The sequence below is a fragment of the Monodelphis domestica genome, chromosome 4 (assembly GCF_027887165.1).
Source record: "Monodelphis domestica isolate mMonDom1 chromosome 4, mMonDom1.pri, whole genome shotgun sequence".
Classification (NCBI taxonomy): domain Eukaryota; kingdom Metazoa; phylum Chordata; class Mammalia; order Didelphimorphia; family Didelphidae; genus Monodelphis; species Monodelphis domestica.
The window spans coordinates 437460696-437484995 of record NC_077230.1 but is presented as its reverse complement, the minus strand read 5'-3'; the positions used below and the strand labels follow the sequence as shown (position 1 = coordinate 437484995).

General features: G+C 55.5%; 1 protein-coding gene and 1 long non-coding RNA gene across 9 annotated transcripts in view; one reads left to right on the top strand and one right to left on the bottom strand.

Annotated features, from left to right (window-relative positions):
- Window positions 1–21785, bottom strand: part of VRK3 (VRK serine/threonine kinase 3) — a 37656-nt gene extending 15871 nt beyond the window's left edge. For 3 of the 8 annotated variants that reach the window (XM_007492259.2, XM_007492258.2, XM_007492257.2), the window contains exons 1-11: window positions 21131–21785; window positions 18340–18488; window positions 16852–17004; window positions 15295–15444; window positions 15017–15075; window positions 13250–13316; window positions 12511–12595; window positions 12293–12398; window positions 12049–12141; window positions 5404–5536; window positions 1965–2085 (exon numbers count right to left, since the gene is read on the bottom strand). In XM_007492259.2, the coding sequence (XP_007492321.2) occupies window positions 1965–2085; window positions 5404–5536; window positions 12049–12141; window positions 12293–12398; window positions 12511–12595; window positions 13250–13316; window positions 15017–15075; window positions 15295–15444; window positions 16852–17004; window positions 18340–18488; window positions 21131–21258 (1244 nt within the window). In that variant the 5' untranslated portion in view covers window positions 21259–21785. Of the gene's footprint in view, window positions 1–1964; window positions 2086–5403; window positions 5537–12048; window positions 12142–12292; window positions 12399–12510; window positions 12596–13249; window positions 13317–15016; window positions 15076–15294; window positions 15445–16851; window positions 17005–18339; window positions 18489–19625; window positions 19711–21130 lie in introns of those variants that run through there. The other 5 variants (XM_056796512.1, XM_056796513.1, XM_056796516.1 and 2 more) reach the window with 3 other exon arrangements.
- On the top strand, window positions 19830–22342 carry LOC130453986 (uncharacterized). Its single transcript, XR_008911672.1, has 2 exons — window positions 19830–19921; window positions 21779–22342. It is a non-coding gene; the product is annotated as an uncharacterized LOC130453986 (long non-coding RNA).
- The last annotated feature ends 1958 nt before the right edge of the window (window positions 22343–24300 follow it).

Here is a 24300-nt window from a genome sequence, read left to right as displayed (position 1 = left end):
TCTTAAAATTCTTTGATCTTAAAAAAGAACAGAGGTTCCAACCCAGTTTCATAAGTCTAGAGTTTTGCAGCAAGTTTTAGGCTCACCTTGGTAGAGGGTAGTAAAGGAAAAATTATTTCACAAACATTTTGTAATTCAGCATTAACTTTCCATAGCAGCTATAGAGTATGGGGCCTGGGGTCTGAAAGACTTATCTTCCTGAATTCAAATCCATCCTCAAATGAGCTGTGTGGCCCTGGCCGAGTCACTTCACCCTGTTTGCCTCAGTTTCTTCATCTGTAAAATGAGCTGGAGAAATGGTAAACCACTCCCCAAAATGGCCACAGAGAGTCAGACACAGCTGAAAAATGAGAACAAAATTGTGGCTGTTCACGCTCATCATTCAGGAGATTGGTGATCTCATTGATGATGATGCTCCCTCCAACAGTGCAGTCTTGGACCCATCCCTCCATCCATCTGTCCTTCCCCACATAAATTCGTGCCTTCTCCTCCTCTGTGACCCTTGCCTAAATGTGCTCCAGGGTCGCCCATTCAGGGGCTACAAGCCTCCTTTATGTTCCTGACGCTGTGCAGCTACCCAAGGAACAGCCAGGCTCTTCTTTGGGGTTCCCTGGTCGTTGTAAGCCGATTTCCTGTGCAGTTACTCACAAGAAGGGTCCGGCAGCCCACCTGTGCCCACCAAGTGCCTCTCTATGGGTGATCTGGAAATACTGTTTCAGACTGTAGTCCTCTATGCCTGGCCAAGCCTACAGAATCATCAGGATTCTGATATCGACAGGATGAGCCTTTGTTTCAGGGAGAACCTGAAGGGGCCGTAAAAAACACCGAACAGTCTCCCAAATGCAATGAGATGGGAACCAGCAACTCTAATCTCTGCAATGAGGGGCCTTGCCATATGCTGCCATTGTGTCCTACGGTCCTGTGGGCCTTGCCACTTGCCTCGCTCCCCCCGCCCTCGGCATCGAATCGACGCGTGCTCCCGGGGCCTCCTCCTCGGCCGCTGCTGATCGCTGGGGGCTTCTGGGCCTTTTCAGCTGCCTGCAGCTCTTTTATGTGTCGCCACCTCCATTTCTCGTATGACCTCCTTGAGAGTGGAGCCTACCACCTTTTTTCCATCCCTATCCTCAGCCCTTAGCAGAGCGCTTGGCATGGACTTCCTTCTTTTCCATTCGTCCTGCCTCCTCCTCTCCAGATTCGGGTCCAGTTCACCGTCCGCCTAGTGTCCATCCACGCTATGGAAAGGGCTAGCTTTCTGCGTTCTCCGTCCAACTTCACATGCCAGAGAGGAAAAGCAGAGACTATTCATTCGGTCACCTTCTGATTACTGACCTGAAGGGAGGCCTCAAACAGGGAAACATACGGAGGTTCTCATCCAAAGGGCAGACGTGTATTAGAATCAACTGTAAAAGTGCAGACAATAAACCGCCCGGGATCAGACTGAAATTCAGCTCCCCAAACAGACAAGACAAAGACCAGCAGCCGCGCCCCCTCTAAGGCTTCTCTGTCTTACAAGACTCCTGATCCGGAAACGCTCAGCATGTCAAGAAACAGCCTTTGATTGCTTCCGTGTGGACAGACGTGGACGTGGACGTTTAGTAACGGGCATTTTCCGCTTCTAGGAGGCTAAGCACATTTTAAAGCGATGGCCGGATTTCTTCTTGTACCTTCCAATTCTGAATTTGGGCTTCCAGGCTGCCTCCAGCCCTGATGCTGTGTGTTCTGGGTCCGGAGGTCGTAACCGTCTCTGACACTACGCTCTGAGGTTCCCTCTAGCCTGCTGTGAGTTCTACTCCTCGGCTCGGACAACATTAGGCTCTTTCCTAAGCTCTGAGGCGCCAGAACATGTATGGCGACCACCAAGTCCTTGCTTCAGATCCTAGCCATTCCCTGGGCCCCGCATTCCTTCCCTATCCACAGAAGGACGTCTGTCCCACAGGGCACGGCGCTAACTGCCTGGCGTTTACCTCTCCTTGTTCCTCATGACCGCCAGAGTGTCAGAAAGCTGACTGGTCCAGGGCAGAGCCCCGTAGAGCCACTTCAGAAGACAATAGCCAAGGGCCTGCATGTCGCTTCGGCGGGAGGGATCTGGGGAGAGGCCAACAAGAGCTTCTGTTGTTACAGCGTATTGAGGCTGGCAAAGCACCTTCCTCCAAACAACCACCCCCAAAACGAATGGCACAAAGATCAACATTTGACACATGAGGAACCCAACTGGAGGAGATCATGAGGGGGTACTGCTAGAGGGCACAGTGAAGAGCCAAGCCTAGAGACGGGAGGTCTTGGGTTCCAATCTGCTCTCAGATACCTCCTGACTGGGTGGCCTGGACAAGTCACTTAACCCCCATTTTCCTAGCCATTGCCCTTCTATCTTCGCGTTGTTACTAAGACAGAAGGCGAGAGATCTGCCCAAGGGCAGAGCTGGAGCCTGAATGCACTTATTGGTCACATGCTTCGTAAGTGCTCTTTCCATTCCATTATGCATCTTGGAGGGAGAGCTGGCCGTTATCTTGTGCTCTAGGAGAGCAGGGTTAAGACCTTTGGTCTGGAAGGGAGCTCAAAGCCCTCTAGTCCAGCCCCCAGAGACAAAGCCCTAGAGATGGAGAAGCTGGCCTCCAGGAGGTCAGAGAGTCAAGTGGAGGACCTGCATTTCTCCCAGAATGTGGGAGCTGGAAGAGGCTTAGAGATCGGGTCATGCAAACACTTCATTTTAGAGAGGGAGCAAGGAAGATGTATTCATGTCACACAACAAATGAGTTCCAGAGCCAGGACCAGAGCGAGGTCTGATGTACGAGGCCAGCTCAGCGGGCGGCTCAGAGGTCTTTGGAGGCAGTGAGGATGACCAAAGAGAAGGGGATCGGGGGACCCCTGGAGCTGGAGCTGTCCAAGGCAAGGTTTATTGGGAATGGCTACTATTTTATAGAGAGAGCAAAACAGGCTGGGGAGTTTCCACTTACACAATAATTGACTGATAAAGGGATACAATGTAGTCTGTTTGAGTCTACACAATGATTTCTTTAAGATAATAAATCGGCATGGAACAGCCTAACTTAGATTCCCAAGGAAATACCTACATCAGTGACTTTGCAGGGTGAAAGGGGAGCTAGAGGCTACGGCCTTGGGATGAGGTGAACTCCAGGACAAACTTTGGGTCTCAGGCTGTCCTTCCTCGTCCCCAGAGCTTTGCTTCCCACAGATGTCACCAAAGAACTTTGGCGCTTGAAAGGGACCAGAGATCATCTTGTCCAACCATCTGATTTGTCAAGATGAGGAAAGAAGTCCAAAAGGGGAAATGACTTGTCTAAGGTCATTTGTCATCATTCATCTATTTCCATCCTGTCTGACACTTGGTGACCTCATTTGGAGTTTTCTTGGCAAAGAGGCTCGAGTGGTTAGTCAATTCTTTATTCAGCTCATTTTAAAGATGAAGAAACCAAGGTTAAGTGATTTTCCAAGGGTCACCCAGTCAGGAAGTGTCTGAAGTCTGATTTAAACTTGGCCAGAGGAGTCTTCCTGACTCCAGGCCCAGTGTTCTAGCCATCCAGCTGCCCTGCCTAAGGCCATACAGCTTCAGAAAGGCTGGAGAGTTCTGGGGTCACTCAGTCCTACTGCCTCGCTTTACAGATTCTGCCAAAATGGTGTTTCAGATTTGGGAGGGTCCTCAGCCAGGGTGGGCGCACGGCTAGCTTAGGAGAGAGGCAGAGGGAAGAGAGCCGTGAGAGAAGAGCCCCTGAGGAGGAGCTCACCAGGGCTACGTGAACGACACCCTCAGCTACCATAAGAAGTGATCTCTGAAAGACTGTGGGGAAGGGGGAGAACAAAGTGAACAGCACAGGAAGGGCAAACAGTGTCCAAGTTTTCAAAAGAAGGAAGAAAATGGAGTCTGCCAAGGCAGGGAGCTTTCCTTTGATGGCTGGCAAGCCACCTGACTGTGTTATTAAAAGGCTGGGTAATGATCTAGGAGGAAGGGATCATGAAGAGATGCCAAGGCTCTTCCTAGAACCAGGCACGCTTCCCTTCTTTTCTTTTTTTTTTAACCCTTACCTTCTGGCTTAGAATCAATTCTAAGACAAAGTGGCAAGGGCCAGGCCATTGGGGCGAAGTGTCTGAGGTCGGATTTGAACCCAGGACCTCCTGGCTCCAGGCCTGATGCTCTATCCACTGTGCTCCCTAGCTGCCCCACCTTATGGTTATGAGCTCACTGATCGTTGTATGTGTGGTTAGAATTGATTTCAGCAAAGCATTTGACAAATTTCTTCATTCCATTCTCGTGGGGAAAATGAAGAGACACGTGGGTGGGTTGGGGAGCGGCTGGATGGCTGGACCCCAAATTTGGACACTAATGCCTAGATGTCAATTTGAAGGACTGTGGTGGAATGTATGGGGGATGGGAGCTGGGCCCTCTAGAAATAATCTGAAGAACGGCCGAGACAGCCTGCTTCTCAGATCTGGAGATGGCAGAAGGCTGGGAGGCCACACCAGAGATCTGGAATTTGGGCTGATCTAATAACAGGAAATGAACAGAGAGAGATTTAGGCCGACGGCGGGGTCCAAGGTGCCATTTTCACAAGCACAAGGTGGGGCCAACCCGGCTAGCAATCTGAAAGACAGCCACAGATCAGATGTAGGGAAAGGCTTTGCGATCAGGTCGCAGAAGGAAAAGCCGAGGGAACGAGGGGGCTAGTTAGCCTCAGGAGAGACTTGAGAGGGGCGCAGGGGATGGAGAGCTAGCCTCGGAGGCACGATCACACAAGTGCTCCTGGCGACCCGCCGACACACGTTCTCCGCCAGGGAGGGCCATTTCGTGGGCAGCTCCCAGTCTCATGCAATCCCAAGAGGAGAGCAAAGGAGGAAGGAGGAGAGGAGGGAAACATGCCAGCTTTCTTCAAGTATCCGAAGGACAGTCGCACCAAAGAGAGATTTGGCTGGTTCTGCTTGGCCCAAAAATGCAGAACCACAGTGGACCGATGGGGGGAGCAAAGAAGCCAACTGGGACGAGGCAATTAAAAAAAACCTTGCTGGAGCTATCTCCGAGCTAAACGGGCTTTCCTCTCCCTCTCTGGCTGCTCCGGGGCTGCTTCTCATTCAACCAGGGGTAAGACTGGACGCTCTCCATCTCCGTAATCTTGACCAATGTACATTTCAGAGAAAACAGAAGCCCAGAGAGGAAGTGGCTTATTTAAGGTCACACAGTAAGTCTTCTCCCTTTCCCACACAGTCTGGTAGGAAAGCGGGCCCTGGAATTCTAAGCGCTGGGGTTTTCAGCAATCTTGGACTGGACTTTATTACGATGGACCCATCCTAGGCCCCTTCTTTAAGGGCCCAAATCCGCCCAAGATGGTAGGAGGTGGGAAGCGTTCCTAGAGGAACTCCTCCATGGGCTCTTCTCCTTGCCAGGCTTCTTACCTATTCCCTTGTGCAGATCCAAGCTGATGAACTCAAGTGTTCCTTGATGAGGGGTTCTTTTCCGCTCCACATAGGCGACATGCTTGTTCCCTGGGCAGTATCGGAACACGCAGCTGTAGCCAGCCAGGGTGACCTAGGAGAGAAGGGATGGGCGGCTGTGGGTGCTCAGATCCCGTCTGAGAGGAAGGACCGCAGAATCTTGAGAGAGGAGAAGGCCCTGGGAGCTCCTCTCATCTACCTTCCTACCACCCAGAAGCCCCTCTACAAAGAATCCCAAGGAAGGAGGGGCCTGCAAGGTCATCTTCTTCCACTTCCCACCACCTTCAACAGCCCCTTGGAACACGGAGCAATAGCAGAGCCAGCAGAGTGCATGCTCCTTGACAGTACATGGTTCATTTTTGTCCGTGTGTCCCCAGGGGCACAGCACTTTTTGGTCTGGCCCCATCCTGGCTTGTACTACTGGTCTAAGCTAAGCTCCCCTCTTCCTTTCTCCAGCACAGTGTGAATTTCAAAACTACTCAACCCTGTTCAAACCATTCTTTAGAGGATGGGATTTAGCTATTTCCTGATCAATAACAATAGAGATACTTGGAATGACAGAATCGGGTCTTGGAAACTACGATCTCCACCCTACTCAGGGTAACAGGATTTAGGAAAGGCTGCAGCAAAGCTCAAGATTTAATTGAGAATGTGGCCTTCAACAGACATGTGCAAAGGGGACAGACCTCTGGGCGGTCCTGGGTGAAGCTAGAGCCACCATTGGCACAGGTGAGACACAGGAAGTGAGGTAGAGAAGAGCTGAGGAGGCTGGGGACCTCCTGGGTAGAGGAAAGGAGGTTGTTGGAGGCTGGTGCTTGAGGTGGAGGCCCTGAGACTGTTTCTCCATTTTGGTCACGTGAGTGATAGGGACTGATCTCTTTTCTTTTCCTCGGCCATCTAAGGCCCTGGGCCTTTGGCCCAGCCTAAGCAGAGGGGGTATTTAAGCCTATTCCCTTCTCTCCCCTTTTTCTTTCCCTCTCTCTCTCTCTAATACCTTTCTTCCTCCTGTTAGGAATTAAAAACTCCATAAAAGGTTGACTGCTGACTTGAGTTTTCATTTAGGAATTACATAGCTGAATTCCTTGGCGACCTTAAATTAATATATATGTCTTTTAATGTGATTTCCATATCACAACAGTCATTCTAAATTGCTCAGCCTTCCAGATAGCTGTAAGGGTCTAGAACAACACTGGCGAACCTTTTAGAGATGATGTGTCCAAACTACACCTTCATGCTGTCTGTGAGCACCCCAGGGAAGATGGGATTAATTCTCCCCTACTTATTCTTTAGATTTTAGCCACCAGGAATGTATACACCCCCACTTAATCCTTAAGGCGGGGGGGGGGGGGAGGTGGTCTATGACCCACATATGCTAGTGAGTGACCAATCAAAAACAACTGACTGACCCCTGGAGGGTCCAAAGGAAAGTTAAAGCTGCCACTGGTCCACGTAAAAGTGGACCAAAGGCACAGAAAGTGATGCAAAGAACTGTCTTTAAATATGGTCACTTCCTGTAAAGGGGTTCCCATTTGAACTTGGCCTTGGAGGAGCTTGGCCTTGAGACCTCAGACTGCTTCACTTTGGATGGACACATGGGTGAGTGAAAAAGGCTGACTCCCTTTCCTTGGCTTTTCTGGAGACATTGTGAATGTCAAAAAAACTGTAAATGCCAAACTGGTAAAAATAATTTTTAGTGTTTTGACTTAAAATCTAAAATAAGTGGTCACCATGGGAAATTCCCAAATATGAAAAATACCCAAGTCGGCTGGGAATTTATGGAAATTTTAATGAATGAATTAAGGGAGAGAGAGAGAGAGAGAAAGTGAGAGAGAGAGAATAGCTAACCAGTTGAAAAGGGCCTAGGCAAAAATGACCTAGACCTGAGCTTAAGGGAGAGCGAGTCAGCCTTTATCACTCACCACAAGGTCATCTCCAAGCAAGCTCCAGTCCTCCACAGAATCTCCTGAACTGAGTTCAGAGTCTATCTCCCCACTGAATTCAATTGCGAACTCCATTCAAAATGTCCTCACTTCAACTCCAAACTCCAACTCCTAAATTACCTTTTATCCTTTCCTTTTAAAGAAATTTTCTCTTATGTCATCTCCCCTAAATTTTTCTGTCTACCAATCACAGTAGATGCTTTTCCCCAGGGCTGCCCTTTCTTAGTTCTTATCTTCTTTGGTTCTCACCTTCTCTGGTTAGATTAAATCTTCTGAGTACTTCACACCTCTTTTCTTAAGCTTGCCTCTTGTAAGTTGCTTGACCTTTTAGGTACTAATTTAACCTTGTAGGTACTTAGCACCCTTTTGTATCAGATATAAAAATAGATCTTAAGGTTCTAGCTTTACTGTAAGTATGAGTAAGGGATTTTTCATTGTTCAATCAGGAGTTTGCAACTTTATCTTCCCCTAAGGCACTGTCTGAGTAGGGTGGAGTAATTTTAAAATTCTCAATACATTCCTGATCAAGTACCTCCATTGTTAAAAATGGGAAAATAGCTTACTCAAATCTTCTAAAGTAGAGTCTGAGTAGTTTTAAGATTCACAGCACCAGCCTCCGGAGAAACCCCTCGTGTTTAATTAACTTCTGTGCCCCCCTTTGCTGGGGCCTCTGAAGCCCTGCCTGGTTCGGACCAGACCAGAATAGCAATCTGTGTCTCTGTCTCTCTCTCATTTTCCTTACTTTCATTCTCTCTCATACTACATTCATTATTTGTAAATAAACTACCATAAAATCCATTCTGACTTGAGTAATTCATTTAGAATTAAGTAATTAATTCCTGACGACCACACACTTAAATATTCAGTCCAGCCATAATTTTACCCCTTACACCCAGCATTACCCCAGACAGTGGAGGGAGGAAGTGCTCGCGTTGGGCTGCTGGGCAGAGGGGCGAGGCATGGGAACGTTGCTCCCAGGTGGGATGGAGAGGGGGAATGGAGCAGGCCCCTCCGGCATACTGCAGTACATGTGCCACATCTTTGCCAACACGTTGGCCCTAGACCAACCACTGTCTATTGTGGTGCCCCCCGGGGCAATGAATAGACCACACAGGACCCCAGACATTTGTAGCTCCCTGGCTTGAACTGCCCCTGTGATCCTTGAAGAACCTAGCATTCAGCACCCAAAGAATATGTGGAAGGAGCCAAGAACCCTATAAAGCCATGAGAGGCCCACCACCAAGGCACCAAATATGGTCTCACCCAAAGTACCAATCTGGGTAAGACTGGGAGAATAAATAAACAAAAGAAAGAGTTATTATGCTGCCAGGGATGTCCAAATCACAAATCCATGAGAAAAAAAAAACCCAAACTACAAACAAAGCCTTAAAGGAAAATACAGCCTAGCCACAAAGTCAACTACAAGTCCAGGAAGACATGAAGCAAGAGTTTAAAAAGATGATAAGTGAAATAAGAGCACCAGAGGAAAATAGCAGAAAAGTGAGTTTTGGATAAAGAATTACGAACTTAGCATAAGCCTTATCCACGTAACAGATTCCTTGAAAATTGGAATGGATCAGAAACAAGTTAATGACTCTATGAGACAAGAAGAAATGTTAAAAAGAAAATGAAAAGGTTGAAACTAATAGAAGGGGGCAGCTAGATGGCTCTGTGGATGGAGAGCCAGGCCTAGAGACAGGAGGTGCTGGGTTCAAATCTGCCCTCAGATACTTCCTAGCTATGACTTTGGTCAAGTCACTTGACCCCCATTGACACACCGAATGGACTCTAAGACAGAAGGAAAGGGTTTCCACAACAACAGAAAGATTGTTGGTAATTCAGTGGATGTCTAGTTTGATCAGGCTCTATGTCTCTCTTTTCTTAGACCCTCCCCTTCCATCCTGGACTTCATACTGTGCCCTGGTCCAAGGCAGGAGAGCAGGAAGAGGTAGGCATCATGGGTCATACCGCCGGGAAGTGTCTAGGGCCAAATCTGGACTGAGGTCCTCCCCACTCGAGGCCTGGATCTCGATCCGCTGCACCCTTGATGTTCCCCCCCTACCCTGCCACCATCTTTGAATCATGAGGCTGAATGGCCTTCATCCTTGGTCACTCTAGAGCCCCTAACACTGCTGACCTCTCCTCATCCAGGTCCTCCCGGCCTCGGGGCCCTTCCCTCAATCCACCCTCTATGCCTCTTCTCTCGCTTTTCTTCTTCCAGGGCTCTGCTAAGCAATGGCCTCCCTGAATTCCGGCCCAGCCCCGAGTTATGCTTTCTGCAGGTCCCCCATTTCCCCCACACTCTCCCCCATTCCCAATTTCCCTGGTGCCGTTGAGGCTGTCACTGTCCTCCTGTGCTCCCAGCCTCCCAGCCTCGACACTGACCTCAGCTCCTCACTCCCAACTCTCTGGTCCAGGGGCTTAAAGGCTGGGGGGGTGCCTGGGGGCAAAGAGGACAGGCAAATAGGGAACAGAGAGCCTTGCTCCCCTCAGGCCCTCCGATAACTGACAAAGCCACCTCCTACCTTCTTGCTCTAGAGCCCAGCAAGATCAGAGCTACAAAGACCTGAGCTCCGCTTCTCCTGATCTCTGGGGGCCCTTCCAGCCACAGGACTCGAGGGCCCCTCTGGGCTTTCTTAGAGGAGGGAGAAGTAACTGGGAAAGAGGGAGGGAAGGGGAAGAAAGGAAAAAAGAGGAGAGGATGGACAGGAAGAAGAAACAAGGGAGAAAAGGGGAGGAAAGGAGGAGAAAGAAGGAAGGGGAGGAGATGAAGGTGGAAGGAAAGAAAGAAAGGGGGAGAAGACAACAGAATCAGAAGGAAGGAAGAGGGGTGCGAGAAGAGGAAGTGTGCCATCAGTGCCGGGGGCATCTCCATGCAGAGCCCCAGCCTCTCTCCGACCTCCATGGCCAGCTGCCTTTTGGAGGCCTCCCTGGAGTACGTCTAAACCTGAACCTTCCTCCTCCACCCCGTTGTTGGGGCACTTGTCCAGGCCGGCATCCCAGGAGCCACCCTCCCACGTCCAGTCGGCACATCCCACCGACTGACCTTGGGAACGTCTGGCTGAGACACACACAACACCCCCCCTCCCTGTGCAGGCCTTCGTCATCTCCTGCCGCCGACCCCAGATGTCCTCCCTCTCCCCACTGTCGGTAAACTCCAGGGGCTCCCCAGCACCACCAGGATCCAGCCGACGGCCACTGTTGGCACGGAGAGGCCTCCCAGGCATCCCTTTGCCGTCTCCTTCCGCCTTGTACCCTGCCTGGCAGTACTTCGACGTGCCGCCTCGCTCTCGTCCTGGGAGCTCCTCACGGGCAGGGGCTGCCTTCGACCCTCTGTGGCGCCCCGGCGTGTGGCACGGCCGCTCGGGGACCGCGGACGGCGCTTCCAGAGCTCTGAAGGCAGGGCCCGTCGCGCTCCTCGTGGTGGGCCGCGGCTGGGCGTCCGAGGCCAGACCGAACTCGCTTTCCCGACTCCGGGCCGGAGCTCACTCGCATTCACTTCGGCGAACGTCTTCTCGCGTCCCTCAGTGGAAGACCGTCTCATCCAGCCCGAGTGGGAAACGTGCGTGCGTGGAGGCCGGGCCCGGCCCGAGCGGCGGCTCCCCCGACTCCGAAGGCTTTTCCGGGGCGAATGAGTCCCTTCCCGGGAGCGCCCGCCGACCCCGCTTTGCCGCGTGGCCGTTGTTCATCGGTGGCGCCAGCAGACGTCTGCCCCTTGGGCCGGCGTCCTCAGGCGGGAAAGCCCGGAAGCGTGGCTGCCGTGGACTGGCCGGAGGCCTCAGAAGGTCGGGGGGTCAGGCTGGAGGGAAGCGGCTCCGGGGAGCTGCCCAAACTTCGGGCCTTGGGACCCAGAGGCCGGATCGAGCTCGCCCGGAGACCATCTGGCTGCGCTAGAAACGAAGCCTCTCGGGAAGGGGGCAGCTGGGCGGCTCCGTGGACGGGGAGTCGGGCCTGCAGATGGGCGGTCCCGGGTTCATCTGACCCTGGTAGCCGCGGGACCCGGGCGAGTCCCTTGAACTAGCCGTTGGCGCTCCTCTGCAGCCCGGGAGGCCGTGGAGGCCACGTCGCGGCATCTCGGGCCTCGGACACTCCCGGCTTGGGAGCCCTCGTCCCGACCCTCCCTCGAGATAGCCGTCGGGACAGAAGCGAGGCCGCCCTCGCTCACCCGGCCAAGCCCGCGGGGCCCGCGTGGATGAGCCTGCCAGACCCGCGTCGGCCTGCTTGGCCTGGCCCGCGGGGCCCGAAGTGCTCTGCCCAGAGGAGGCGCTTCGACAGACGCACACAGGGGCGTCGAGGAATTGCTCGTTGACGGAACCCAAACGCCAACAGCTCCATGGGGCCACGTGTGCGAAGACGGAGTTGAATGGGGAAGGCGTCAAGCCTGACCTCTGCTTCCCCGCGACAAGCCAGGCAGCGCTAGGACTGCCCCCGGTCTGTGTGAAAAGGCTCTGGGGGTCTTAGTGGACCGCCAGCGCGCTGCCTGTGCCTGGGGCAGGGGCCCGAGGCGGCTCAGGGACGGAGGTCTGCCGGAGGGTGCCGAAGCCCTGGGGACGCGCCTTCTGCCGCGGAGCTTTAGCCGGCTCGACCGAGCCCCATCCCGGAGGCTTTCGGGGCCCGATTCTCGGCTCGGAGCCCCCACGGCCTTCTGGGAAGAGCACAGCCTTACCTGGCTGGGCGTGTCGGGGTGCACGAAGATATTCTCTGTGGAGACGTTTCCGTGAACGTACTCGTTGTCGTGGATGAACTCCAGGGCGTCCACCTGAGGGGAGACGAGAAGGGCCCCCTCAGCCGGGGCAGGGGCCCCCCGACACCCCGGAGCCGCGAGCCGGGCCGAGCCCACCGCTCCCAGGGAGTCCGTGGCCCCTCCCCTCTGGGCTCAGTTTCCCCGTCTGTAATCCCAGACGACCTACCAGTCTGAGGAGGATGTGGAACGCGGTCTTCTCGCTCAGGACGTGGCCGGGGCGCTCGTCCAGGACTGCCTGAAGGCTCCTCCCCAGGTCGGGGAACACCATGAAGCTGGGGGACACGGGAGTAAAGGGGGTGACGCCAAGGCAAGGGGCGACGCGCTTCCACTCCCCCCGCCGCGGGGCCTCGCCGGCCTCGGAGCAGCCGATCGGCCCGCACTCACCGGTAGTCGCCCAGGTGCAGGCCGAAGCTGATGCAGGTCGGGATGGCCAGGAAGGGCAGGAAGTGCGATTTCTTCCATTTTTCCACTGCCGGAGAACAGAGAGGCTCGACTCAGCGGCTCCGTGCCCGGGGGGCTCCCCGCTAGCCCCGAAGCCCCCCACAACCCCTCTCCCTCCCGGCGAGCGTCTCGGCCGGCCTCGAGCCACTGAAGCTGCGGAAAGGAGGCAGGAAGAGCCTGGCGGGCTCGTGGGCTCCAGGATCCCCTCCAGGAAGCCTTCAGGCCGGAGCCTCAAATGCCACATCAACTCTGTGAGCCTCAGTTTTCTCCTTTACCAAATGGGAATAACTGCGCTAGTCCCACTGCCAGCCTCCTGGCTCAGTCGTGGGCCCTGGAGGCCGACTGGAGGGGGAGCATTCCCGGGCTGGACGGCCCAAAGTACCCCGGGCCTTGGCCTACAGGCCCCCTCCCAGCATGGCCCGAGGTTCTGGGTTCCAGACTGGCCTCAGACCCTTCCTGGCTGTGTCCCAAATGCCTAGCCCTGACCTCTCTCCCTCCTTGGAAGTGACACTAAGACAGGAGGCGAGGGCTGCAGGGGGAGGGCTATCAGCCATTCACACCAGAGTGTGAACCAGGACCATCAGACTGCTTTTTAAAGGCTTAGCTGAGATCGGGGGGCTCCCTGGCAAAAGCTTGCTGAAGGGGGGGCAGGAACCCTCCCTTCTGCTCCCCACAGAGGCACCTTCTTTTGGCTTCACGGCTCTCTGGAAGAAGTTCTGCTCATGGAAGAGGCGTCCATTTTTGAAGTCCTGGAGAAAGACAGACAGACAGACAGACCGACAGAGAGTGCCGTTGAGCTGGCTGGGCACACGTGCTGGGACGCAGCCTGAACTGCTGCTCCTGCCCCACAAGTTCTGTGTGGCCCGCTTAGGGGAGCTGCTGCCAGGCTGAACAAAGTGTGCCCAGGCAGGCCGGGTACCAGGCCGCAGGGAAGGCGCCGTCGAGTGTCTGAAGGGTTCGAGGCTCCCTCCTGGTCGGGGGGGCTGCATTTGGAGACAACCTCTGGGCTCCCTCCTGACTCTTAAGGCTCCATAAGTAAGTCAAGCCGTGCCCAGCCAGCGTTCCCAGGACGGGCCTCCAGGCTGGAGTCGGAGCCTTGGCCTGACCTCGGCTCTCCCGGTACCCGCCGTGGGCTGGGCCAGGAGCTGTCCTGGACCCCCAGGAGCGTCCGCGCTGAGCAGCAGACAAACTCGGATGCTCTGCCAGGCCCTGCACTGCTCTTCCAGTTGTCCCCAGAGCCTGGGACATGGCAAAAGACGGAGGGAGTCTCAGCTACAGGAATCTGCCTGCCTTCCCTGGGCCGAGAGCACCCCATGCCCGTCTGGCAGAGAAGCCAGGGGGGCTGGGCTCTCAGCCCCCCACTCAGAAGATGAGGGGGTGGCCAGGGAAGCTCCCCATGAGCGATCTGGAAGGTGGCCCTGCTGTTACAGGGAGTCCTCCTACCACCCAGGCCAGGCACCCCCTCTTTGGCGTGTCCCGCTAAGTTCACCGGCAGTGGAGAATGGCCAGCTCTCTCCCAGAGCTACAGGCCAGCACGGCCCACAGGGAAGGGGAGCTGCTTTGCCGAGCCCCAGGACAGGAGGAGGTGACCTGAGGCTCCCCCAGGAGGGTTTCCCCTCCCTCGTGTGAATGAGAATTGGAGAAAACCTGCAACAGAGCTGAAGGAGTAAGATTTGCAGAAATCCGTCAATCAAGAAGCCAGGGATTGTGGTTTCAGGTCCCATCTGGGGTGCCAAATTGTATTAGGTAATTGATTTAAGGGTTATAGTGATGGAGAGACCAGACCTGCCACCATCCTCCCTTCTCCCTCCCCTCCCATCAGCTGGTTTCTTCAGTTGGTGACCCTGGAAGACAACTCTGGAAGAGTGAGTTTCCTGAAAAATCGAATAGATAACTCTCTCCTTAAATAGTTTAAACAAGGGGGTTTATTTAGGAAAAGGGGAAGGACAGGGAAGTTTGATGGAAGAGAGGGTTTAAGGTTTCCCTAATCTAAAATACTCCTAAATTGAAGAATAGAAGAATAGTCTTGAATTGAGGGATATGGCTAACAGGTTGAGGATTTTAGTCACTCCGTCCAGTAGGATTTTTTCAGTCCTTACTCTTTCCTGTCTCAAGAGCAAGAGACCCCTTCTCACAGTTTGGCTGTTCCTTTCAACAGCCCCCCCCCCCCCCCCTCCATTCCAGAATGCTTCTCGATTGACAGCTTTCTGCAAATCTTACTCCTTTGGCTCTGTTGCAGGTTTTCTCCAATTTTCTCATTCACTAAAGGGCTTGGAGCGAAGCCTGGCGGCCTTCAAGGGGTGCTCTAAGACCCTGCCCAGGCTGGGAGGGCTGGTCCAACAGCACCCCAAAGGTCCGGCCAGCACATGAGGAGCTGCTCGCCGGCCAGCCCGCCTGAGCCAGACAGCCAGCTCTGCCCGAGGGTCCCACCGCCACCTTCACAACTCACTAGTTTGAGGGAAAATCTCTGCTTCGAAAGGGCGGTTTCAGAGTCAGACACGGACATGGCTGTGAAAGAAAGAGGAAGTCCAGTTACACCCAGCGCCATCCCTGGTTCTGTAAACTGAGGTGGCCAAGGCGCTCTTCTCCAGCCCTGACCAAGGTTCTCCACGCCTGCCCTCCAGCCCGGCCTCGAGGACGCAGGAGGCTCTGGGACCCCAAGCGCTGCCTCCCCGTCCTTCCTCCTCGCACCTTCTGCCAGCCCTCTTCCTCCTCCCCTCCCCCTACCTTCAAAGAGTGTTGGCCCATTCTCCCAAGTCAGCACGGGGGAGCCCAGCCTCCAGCCCTGGCCCTTAATGTCTGTCAGGACCTTGAACTTCCCCCAGGCCTCCGGCAACGCTTCTCTGACTGGCTTCTGCTTCTGTCGGGGGGATCGGCCTTTGGGGAGAGGCGAGGAGAATGTCAGAGCCTGTGCAGACGGGGAGCTCACTACGTCTCACACAGGGGACGAGGAGGGGAGGGGATGAGACCTCTGGGGGCTGCCCGGGAGAACAGTCTTCCACCGAAGCCGGCCGAGGGGCCGTCCACCATGGCCCGGAGCTGAGGCCAGCTGGTGCTCTGGCTCCTCTCTGGACTCTCCCTCTCCTCCCACCTGCACCACTCTGAGGAGCCCCCCTACCCTCCCTCCAGCCTGTGTCGGCCCTGGAGGCCCCATCGGCCTTGCCCTGAGCACAGGCCTGAAGGTGTTCCACTCCGCCTCCCTTTCCAGGGCAGAGGGAAGCAGGAAGCAGGAAGTGAGCGGCAGACCCTGTTCTCCTGGCCCTTCCCCCTCTTTCCCTCTCTCTTGGCTCCAGCTGGGCCTCCCATTGGCTACTTTGAGAGGCGAGCAGGGCGGGGGGGGGGGGGGGGCAGGAAGTAGCTCTGAGCTCTGTCTCTGAAAGAGACTCGACCAGGAGAGGAGCCCAGGTGGGAGCCCCCTGGAGGGCCTCTAGAGGCTGGCGAACCCCTTCTCTCGTTTTACGGAAGGGGACCCCGGAGGGCCAGCCTAGGTGTGACACACAAGGACCCACAGAAGGGCTGCCAGGGAGGGGAGGGAGCTACAGCCTGTAAAAAAAAAAAATCATTATTTAAATTGCAAAGTTTAAATTCCTTTTGAGAAGAAGTTTAGGTAAAAAAGATGCTACCTCTCTGAATCCAGAACTGAACTATTGGAGAAGCCACCATGAAGAAGCCTTCAGACCACAAGCTGCACAAAATTGAACTTTGGGTGTGGTTGATTGAACATTTATTTGTATGTATACTTTTATGCCAAAGGGGACTGCCCCCTAACGGCTTTTTGTCAGTGTGTTCAGCAATTATTGGTTTTATTCTTTTTTCTCTTATCCTCACACTATTGCAATCTTTTAAGTTTATTATGTTTTTATGATCCTTTTGGGGAAAAATTAATTTTTCCAAAATGATCACACGGGGGAATGTAAAAAATAGACTCGAATACAGGACTACAATCCCCATGAGCCTTTGCTCCACTTCCCCAGAATGCCTTGTAATCTCACCTGGGCCGAGATCAAGAAGGTATTTAAGCAGATTCAAAGGCTTTTGAAGGGCTTGGCTTTTTTTGGACTTCCGTTTTGGAGCAGGCGGTCTCTTGCGTGATGTGAGGTTATTTTGTCTAGGCCTCTGGCCTAGGCACGTGTTTCTTACTTGTATATTCTTTAATCTTTATCCTTTAATAAACCTCTAAAAAATATAATACTCCTTGCAGAGAGAAACTCATTTCTACCTGCCTCAGTCTCCCCATCTACCCTAAATTTCAACTGTTACAAGCCCCAATAGGCCTGCTCTCACCTTTGCCCTTGCCTGGCAAGCCGGGGGAGGTTTGCTCCTTGAAGCTCTCCAGGGATTTGCTGGGAGACGGCGGTGGTGAGGGGCCCGGCGTGGAGCACTTTGCTTTCTTCCTCTGGTCCCCTTGACAGAGGTGGGCCTCCCTCTTCTTGAGACCTGGTGCAGCAATGAGGAGGCAAGTTCAAGGGCAGCCTGGGGGCACCCCGGCTGCATTCTAAGGCCCCGGCAGCCCCCCTCTGACAGAGGAAGCCACCGAGGCCAGGAGGTTGCGAGTCTCCCCCCAGCGATCCCGGCCTGGTGCTCTGTCCCAAAGCCAAAGCTCTCCCCACAGATGCCAAAAGGCTGGGGCTTTGCTTCTCCTGCTCTTACACGATGGCATGAGGAACAGCTAGAAGTGCCTTCCTTGTGCCGTGCACTGAGCTAAGCCCTGAAGGAGGATTCCCAGAAAGGCAACAACAATCCCTGCTTCAAGGAGCTCCCAGCCTAACTTGAGACGACAAGCAAACAATGTACAAAAGGCTGCGGACAGGCGAGCCAGGAAGTGCCCCAGAACGGTGGGAGGAAAGTCCAGACTTCCTGAAGAATGTAGCGTTTTCTCTGGGATTCCAGGAAGCTGGGAGTGGGACAGGAGGGGGAGCCCTCCAGAAGTGGGGAAGACGCAGAGCAACGAGATGGGGTCCAAGAGGAGAGACGGCACCGTGGCCGGCATTACTGGGTTAAACCGTGTGGGATACAGGAAGAAGGAAGGGCCTGGCGTAAGGGGGGGAGCCCCCGGTGGAGAGCCGGCCCTGCCCTGCCCAGGGCCGGGACACGAGAGAAGGCGGCCGAGCCGCTCTCTGGCTTCAGCGTGAAAGGCTCCCCACCAGTCCCATTTCACAGAGGAGCAGACCGGGGGGGCAACTGTCGGATCTTTGGGGCCCGTTCCAGGCCTCGGCTGGTCAGCCCAGGCCCTGGCTGCCCGCCGGTCCTTCTCCTGCAGGCCCCGGGACCCTCTCATCTTCTGCTTCTCCTGCTGTCTCAGCACTCCCTTGTCAGGTAGTGAGCTCCCCGTCCCCAACCTCCCTCCAGAGCTCTCTGCTAAGCAGAAATGGAGAGCTGGGAGAAGATTCTCAAAGCGCAGTGGGGACAACAGCCGGAGATTCTACCCAGATCCTCCCCACCCCCCGGCCGGCCTCAGAGGAGAAGGTCCAGGAGTCCTTCCAACAGCCGTGGGGTGCCAGGACAAGCCTGGGGGGGAGCTAGGTGAGGCCCACTGAGGCGCCCCCAGCCACCCAGCTGCAGAGACTCCTGCGGGGGAAGCTAGACTAGAAAGCGGGCCCCAAGGTGGAGCCTTCAGCGCCCGCATCTGTAAGGAGGCCTTCCAGACCCTCTTCTGCCTCCCTGCAATCCGTCCAGCACGAGCCCAACAACAAGCCGACCAGAGAAACCCCGCTCCCGGGGCCCGGGTGCGAATCTAGCCCCAGACACCCCTCCCTGGGGCCCCAGCTGTACCTGGTCCGTCAGCGGCAGCCTCAGCAAGCTCCTCCCTGGAGCCTCTGTCCTCCGGGGCATCCCCTGCCGGCAGGGAGCCTCCGCAGTAGGGGCAGAAGTGGAAGGACGGCTGGACCCTCCCCCGGCACTCCGGGCAGAAGCGGATCACTCTGGGGGAAGGCGGGCGGTCAGCGGCCAGAGTTGGGCACAAAGCGGGCGCGGAGGGGCCGGGGGAGGGGAGAGAAGGGCAGCCTCGGACTTTGGACCCCGGTGCGGGGCGTGTTTGGGGTGAGTCACCCCCTCTGCCCGGGAGCCCTGGGGAGAGCCAGAGAAGCTGGGAGCAGCCACATCCCAAGGGCAGGCCTGAGTGCTGGGCATGGAGGAGGCCTCAAAGGTGGGGAGTCGGGGCACCCCCAGACCCCTCGCCTGCCCGGGAAGCTCCCCCCAAGCCCCAGGCCCGCCCAGCCCTGCCTCCAACAGCCCCTGGACCACTCCAGCCAGCAGTGGCCAGACTTGAGGGTCCCCGGGGCATGGCCAGTGCCCAGATGCAGGACACCCAGGGGCAGAGGCCCTCCTGGGTCCCCCAAAGCAGGGCCGGGCCCAACCTCTCCAGGAAGGGGCATCCAGTCAGTGGAGGCTCTGACCCTGGTCTGTGTACCCCAGGAGCCCCCCCCACACCTGCCATCCCATCCTGCCCCCAGCACCCCTGGGGGTCCCCCATACACACACCTGCTGTCCCATCCTGCCCCCAGCACCCCTGAGGCCCCCTAAACACCTGCCGTCCCATCCTGCCCCTCAGCACCCCTGGGCCCCCCCCAACACCTGCCATCCCATCCTGCACCCCAGGGCCCCCATACACACACCTGCTGTCCTATCCTGCCCCCTAGCACCCCTGGGGGTCCCACACACACACCTGCCATCCCATCCTGCCCCCCAACATCCCTCGGGGTCCCACACACACACCTGCCATCCCATCCTGCTCTCAGCACCCCAGGGCCCCCATACACACACCTGCTGTCCTATCCTGCCCCCTAGCACCCCTGGGGGTCCCACACACACACCTGCCATCCCATCCTGCCCCCCAGCACCCCTCAGGGTCCCCCCCACACATACCTGCCGTCCCATCCTGCCCCCCAGCACCCCTGGGGGTCCCACACACACACCTGCCGTCCCATCCTGCCCCCCAGCACCCCTGGGGGTCCCCCCCAACACCTGCCGTCCCATCCTGCCCCCCAGCACCCCTCGGGGTCCCACACACACATACCTGCCGTCCCACCTGCCCCCCAGCACCCCAGGGCCCCCCCCACCTGTGGGCCCCGGCCTCGTTCCCCAGCTGGTTCATCTTCCTGCTGCTGCTGCCCCGACTGGCTGTGCCTGGCCGGCTGGGGCTGGGCAGGGAGTTCCACGTAAAGGAGGGGCCCAGGAGGAAGTCGGGCTTCCTGGCAGCAGTCCCGGGCTGGGCCGAGGCCCCTCCCCTCCCCCCTGGGTTTGCACACCCGCAGCATGGGGGCAGCTGGGGACGGAGGAGCCACCCTTGCCAGCGTCCCCCGGGCTGAGGGGGAGTCCGTCACCCCCAAGGAGGACGCCTGAAGCCACAGCGAAGGTAAAGCTTCCCTAAGAGCCCACCCTCCTGTCGCCTCCATTGCACAGACGGGGAGACTGAGGCAGGCGGGTGGAAGGACCGCTCAGGTCACCTGACCTTTGGCGGGGAGGGGGGTGGGGGGGCGGCGTGGAGGAGGGGGCCGTACCCAGAGCAGCCCTCCAGCGGGCGCGATTCCCGCAGCAGCCTGGGAGGAGCGGCCGTCCCCGACACCCTGCCCCTCCATCTCTGGCCGGGAGAGGGGGCACAAGGCTGCCCGAGGGTGGCCCTGAGGGCGCCGGGGATGCTGACCGAGCAGGCTAAGCCATAGAGATGGCGGCGGGAGAGGGGCTTTGGGAAGTCACCTCCTAGGCATCATGGGACCCTGGGGGTGGCGGGGATAAACCAGGGTCCCTGCGGGTCTCTCATCTCCACGTCCTTGCCCTAGCCGTGCCCCCCTCCCCAATGCCCTCCGTTTCCTTGGCTCTGATCCCGCCGTGGGCTGCTGGCGCCTCCGGTCTCGGAGTCCCCTCTCGGAGCCCCGGGCGGCTGCCAGGCGGGTCCTGGGTTCCTGGCTGGGCGACTCCCCCCATGGTCCTGCTGCCCCAGGCCCAAAACCAAATGCTTGTTGACTGCCTCAGCCAGGAGGGCTCGGGAAGAGCAGCTCGGCCCAGAACTCCGGGTTCATTCAATCAGCATTTATTAGATGCCTACTGTGTGCAGGCGTGAGGATACAGAAAGCAGCCCGAAGGAGGGGCCGCGAGGGACCATTCGCCATTGGGGGCCACCCTGGCGTGTTGAGATCGTGGAGGCTGGAACTAAAAGGGATGAGGGATGGGGTGGCTCAGGGGAGGAGATAAACGGTCCAGGCCCCGTTCCATCGAGTCAGCCCATGAGGAAGCCTCAGTCTCCCCATCTGCAAAAGGGGTGGATGGGAAGCGTGGACTAGGGCTGAGCCTCGAGGAATATCTGTGAAAGGGGCGGGGCGGAGCACGGACGCTTCCTAACCGTGAAGGGGGCGGGACGGAGCTCTGACCAGAGCCCCCGACGCAGCCCTGTGACACCTCCCCCAAGTTCTGGGGAGACGGATGACGTCACTAGAGGGCGGGGCAGTTACCAAGGTGACCCGGAGCCGCCCTCCTCTGGCATTGTGACGTCACGAGGAGGGCGGGCCCAGCGGTTACCACGGAAGCCCGTGTCCCTCCCCCTTTTAGGGGTCCGTCTCCCGCTCACCTGGCCGGGCGGTTGGCGGCTCCTTCGGAGGCCGGGGCTGCGCGCGCATCGTCAGCCCCGCCGGGGTACTGCGCACGCGCGAGCCGCGTCCCGGGCCTACACCTCCGGGAGTTCCCCGCAGGTTCCATTTCTCAAAGGCCTCGGCAGCACCCAGCTCCCCAAAGGTCAATGGGCCATGGGCACGGGCTCCGCCAGCTGTAGCCTCCCGCTTTCCGGAAAGGCCCTGGCTGCGTAGCTGAGGACAGGTGGTGAAGGTACCATGGGCTCTCTGATCACGCGCCACTTCCGGAGAGGCCAGGAGCGGTCGGCCAATCAAAGTCCGTTCTTAGGCCACACCCCATTTTACTCTCCGCCCTGCTGCACGTGCTCATCTCCACAACAACCCATAGCGTCCTTTCCTGGCACTGCGCTAAAGATTTCTGGGAAATGTAGTCCAGAGGGTGGCTGCGGTGCTCATGAACTGCAAGGCGGAGGATAGAGAGGAGTGAGCAAGCTACAGCAGAAAAGGAGAAGGAAGATTGGGAGGAAGAGGCCCTTCCTAGCCCTTCCCCCCCCCCCTCCGAATTTGTTTTAGATTTAGGAAGGACATCATCAGCAAAATCATCTGGTGCAATAATGCTGACCTCTTTCCTCCCTCCCATTTTACAGTCGGAGAAACTGAGGAGGGTACCTCCAGAACTTCTCTGGATTATGCCCTCTTCTCTTCTCCGTCACTGACCCCATCCTGGTGAAGCCCTTCATCACCTTCCATCTGGACTATTTCAACAGCTGCCGGAAGTCCACCTCTCCTCCCAAGAGCTGTCAACATGGTTTTCTAAGGGGTGGGTCTGATTCTGCCCATGTGAGGCCCAATCAGATTGACGGGAAGAAAGGAGGAGGAGAAGAAAATTATTTATATGGAGCTTTAAGGTTTGCAAAGCGCTTTGTGGAGATTTCATTTGATCATCACATCTGTAAAAATGGAGATTTGAACCCCGGACTTCAGTTCCCAGGAGTCCTTGGTAGCTCCCAGAGTTCCTCATAATCTGGAGAGAGGGGTTTTTAAACGGACTCTGCTTTCTTCTCGCTCTCTCTTCCTACTTCTGCTTCTGAGCAGGCCTGTCTCTCACGATGCAGTGAGAGTGAATGGGCCATTCGGTCCTCCTAGACACTTGCTTTCTTATTTTGTATTTTCTTTATTTCTTAATCTTAATAAACCTCATAAAAATATAATACTTTTAGCAGAGAAACTAATTTTAAATGTTACACATCAACCCATTTTACAGTTAAGGAAATGGGCTGAGGTTTAGTGACTTGTCCAGGGTCACACAGCTGGTCTACAACTGAGGCTAGATTTGAACACAGGTCTGTCTACTATCCTCCCTCGCTGCCTAAACTATAGACTTTTCCTGCCTCCCCTACTACCTTTCTTGGGTTTCCCCACTCCGGTCCAACTGTCCTATCATTTGTTCTCTATAACTATCATTGGCCACCTTAGTGGAATTACATGTGCTGTTCCACATCTGTTAGGAGACCCCTTCTCATTTCTGCCTTGGAAAATCCTCAATTTCCTTCAACGCCCAGTCCAAGTGCTACTTCCTACAAACGACTCCATTCCTCTTGAAATGCCTCTATACTATACGTATGTTGAGCAGGTTTTGTTTTGAATTCTTTGTGTTTGTGTTACATCCCAGTGGGTGTATGATGGGTTCAGGGAGGCCTCGAATCTCTGTTGGGAGGCTTGCCCAGCCCTCTTCAGGGCTGTTCATCCACCTTTGGTGTCTGCCTTTCACCCAGCTTTCTCCTGTGGCTCCATTAAGCTGTTGCATGCTCAGCGCCCACACCCCAATAACCATCCCACTAGGCCAGCTAAAGCAGGTCTCAGGAGAGTCTGTGAGTTGGGGAAGGGAAGGGTCCTACCCCAAGCAGGTGAAGCCTTCCTCTGGTGGAATGGACAGATGAGTACAATTTATTCCAAAGGCCATGAAGGCAGCTGAAGCAGACATGGTGGAAAGCTTGGAAGTTGGTCAGACATCGAAGGTGCCAAGATCATTCATTGCATCCCGGGCCATCACCAGTGGTCCCGACTTTGGTCTTGCCACTGCACTTGGATGGCTCTGGAAGAGACTTTGGGCAGCTCTGTCTCATTTCAATCCAATTCACACACAAGACAAGACATGGCTCCATGATGACACGGCAGTGGTCCTCATCAAAACACGATAAACAACAACGAAATAATACATGCACACAGAAGTATAAATGCAATAAATTAGGTTGGAACCACATAGTGAAGTGCCTTAAGTAGCAGATAAGAAGTTGGCTTTTGTTTTAGTAATATTTTGAGATGGAGGGAAGTGAATACCTCACTGAAATCCAATTCACATGCAAGTCAAGACATCGTCCTGTGGCGCCATTGAACCTCTTCATAAATGAAGGACCACCACCACTCCCCAGTAGCATGCCAATTTGGTGAGGGCCAAGTCTGTCTTGTTTTGGGCTTGGCATCTGAAGCACTTAGCAAAGGGCCCTGCAGATGTTTAGACTAAATGGCTTTTCGATGAATTATTACTCATCTTACTGAGGTCACTGGAGTCACAGAGCTCTCTGCCAGGAAGCAGAAAACCTAGGGACCAATCAAATAAACCTCTGACTCACTGTCTTTCCATAGTCAAATCCCCTAATTGTTTCTGAGCCTCAGATTCCCTCTCTGAAAAGGAGAGGATTCCGGATACCTGGAATATCTTATCCTAGTCCCTGCAGTCCTCTCATTGACGTCTTATCCTTTCCTTCACTTTCTCCTCGGAAGCCTCCTTTATCCTTCTCACCCGCAGATCACATCTGGTCTGGATTCTTGAATATTTCTTTCCCCGGCCCATTCTGTCTCAGAATAACAGTAAAATGTCAGCTCTGGAAGGGACATCAGTAACCTCAGGTCCAACCAGTACTTGCCAGAGAATCCCCTCTACAATCTGCCCAGTGGTCATCCAGCCTCTGCTAAGAAAGAGAATCCATCCCTCTGGAGGTAGCCAATGCCACTCATGGCTAGCGCAAAAGATTAGGAGATTTTTTTTTTCTGACTCTGCCTTAACTGGCTTCTTGGCAATTCCCCCATTGCTGGGAACCACCTCTGATTTTGCCTCTAGAACCAAACAGAGCCAGGCTGATCCCCACTCCTCCACAGGATAACGTCT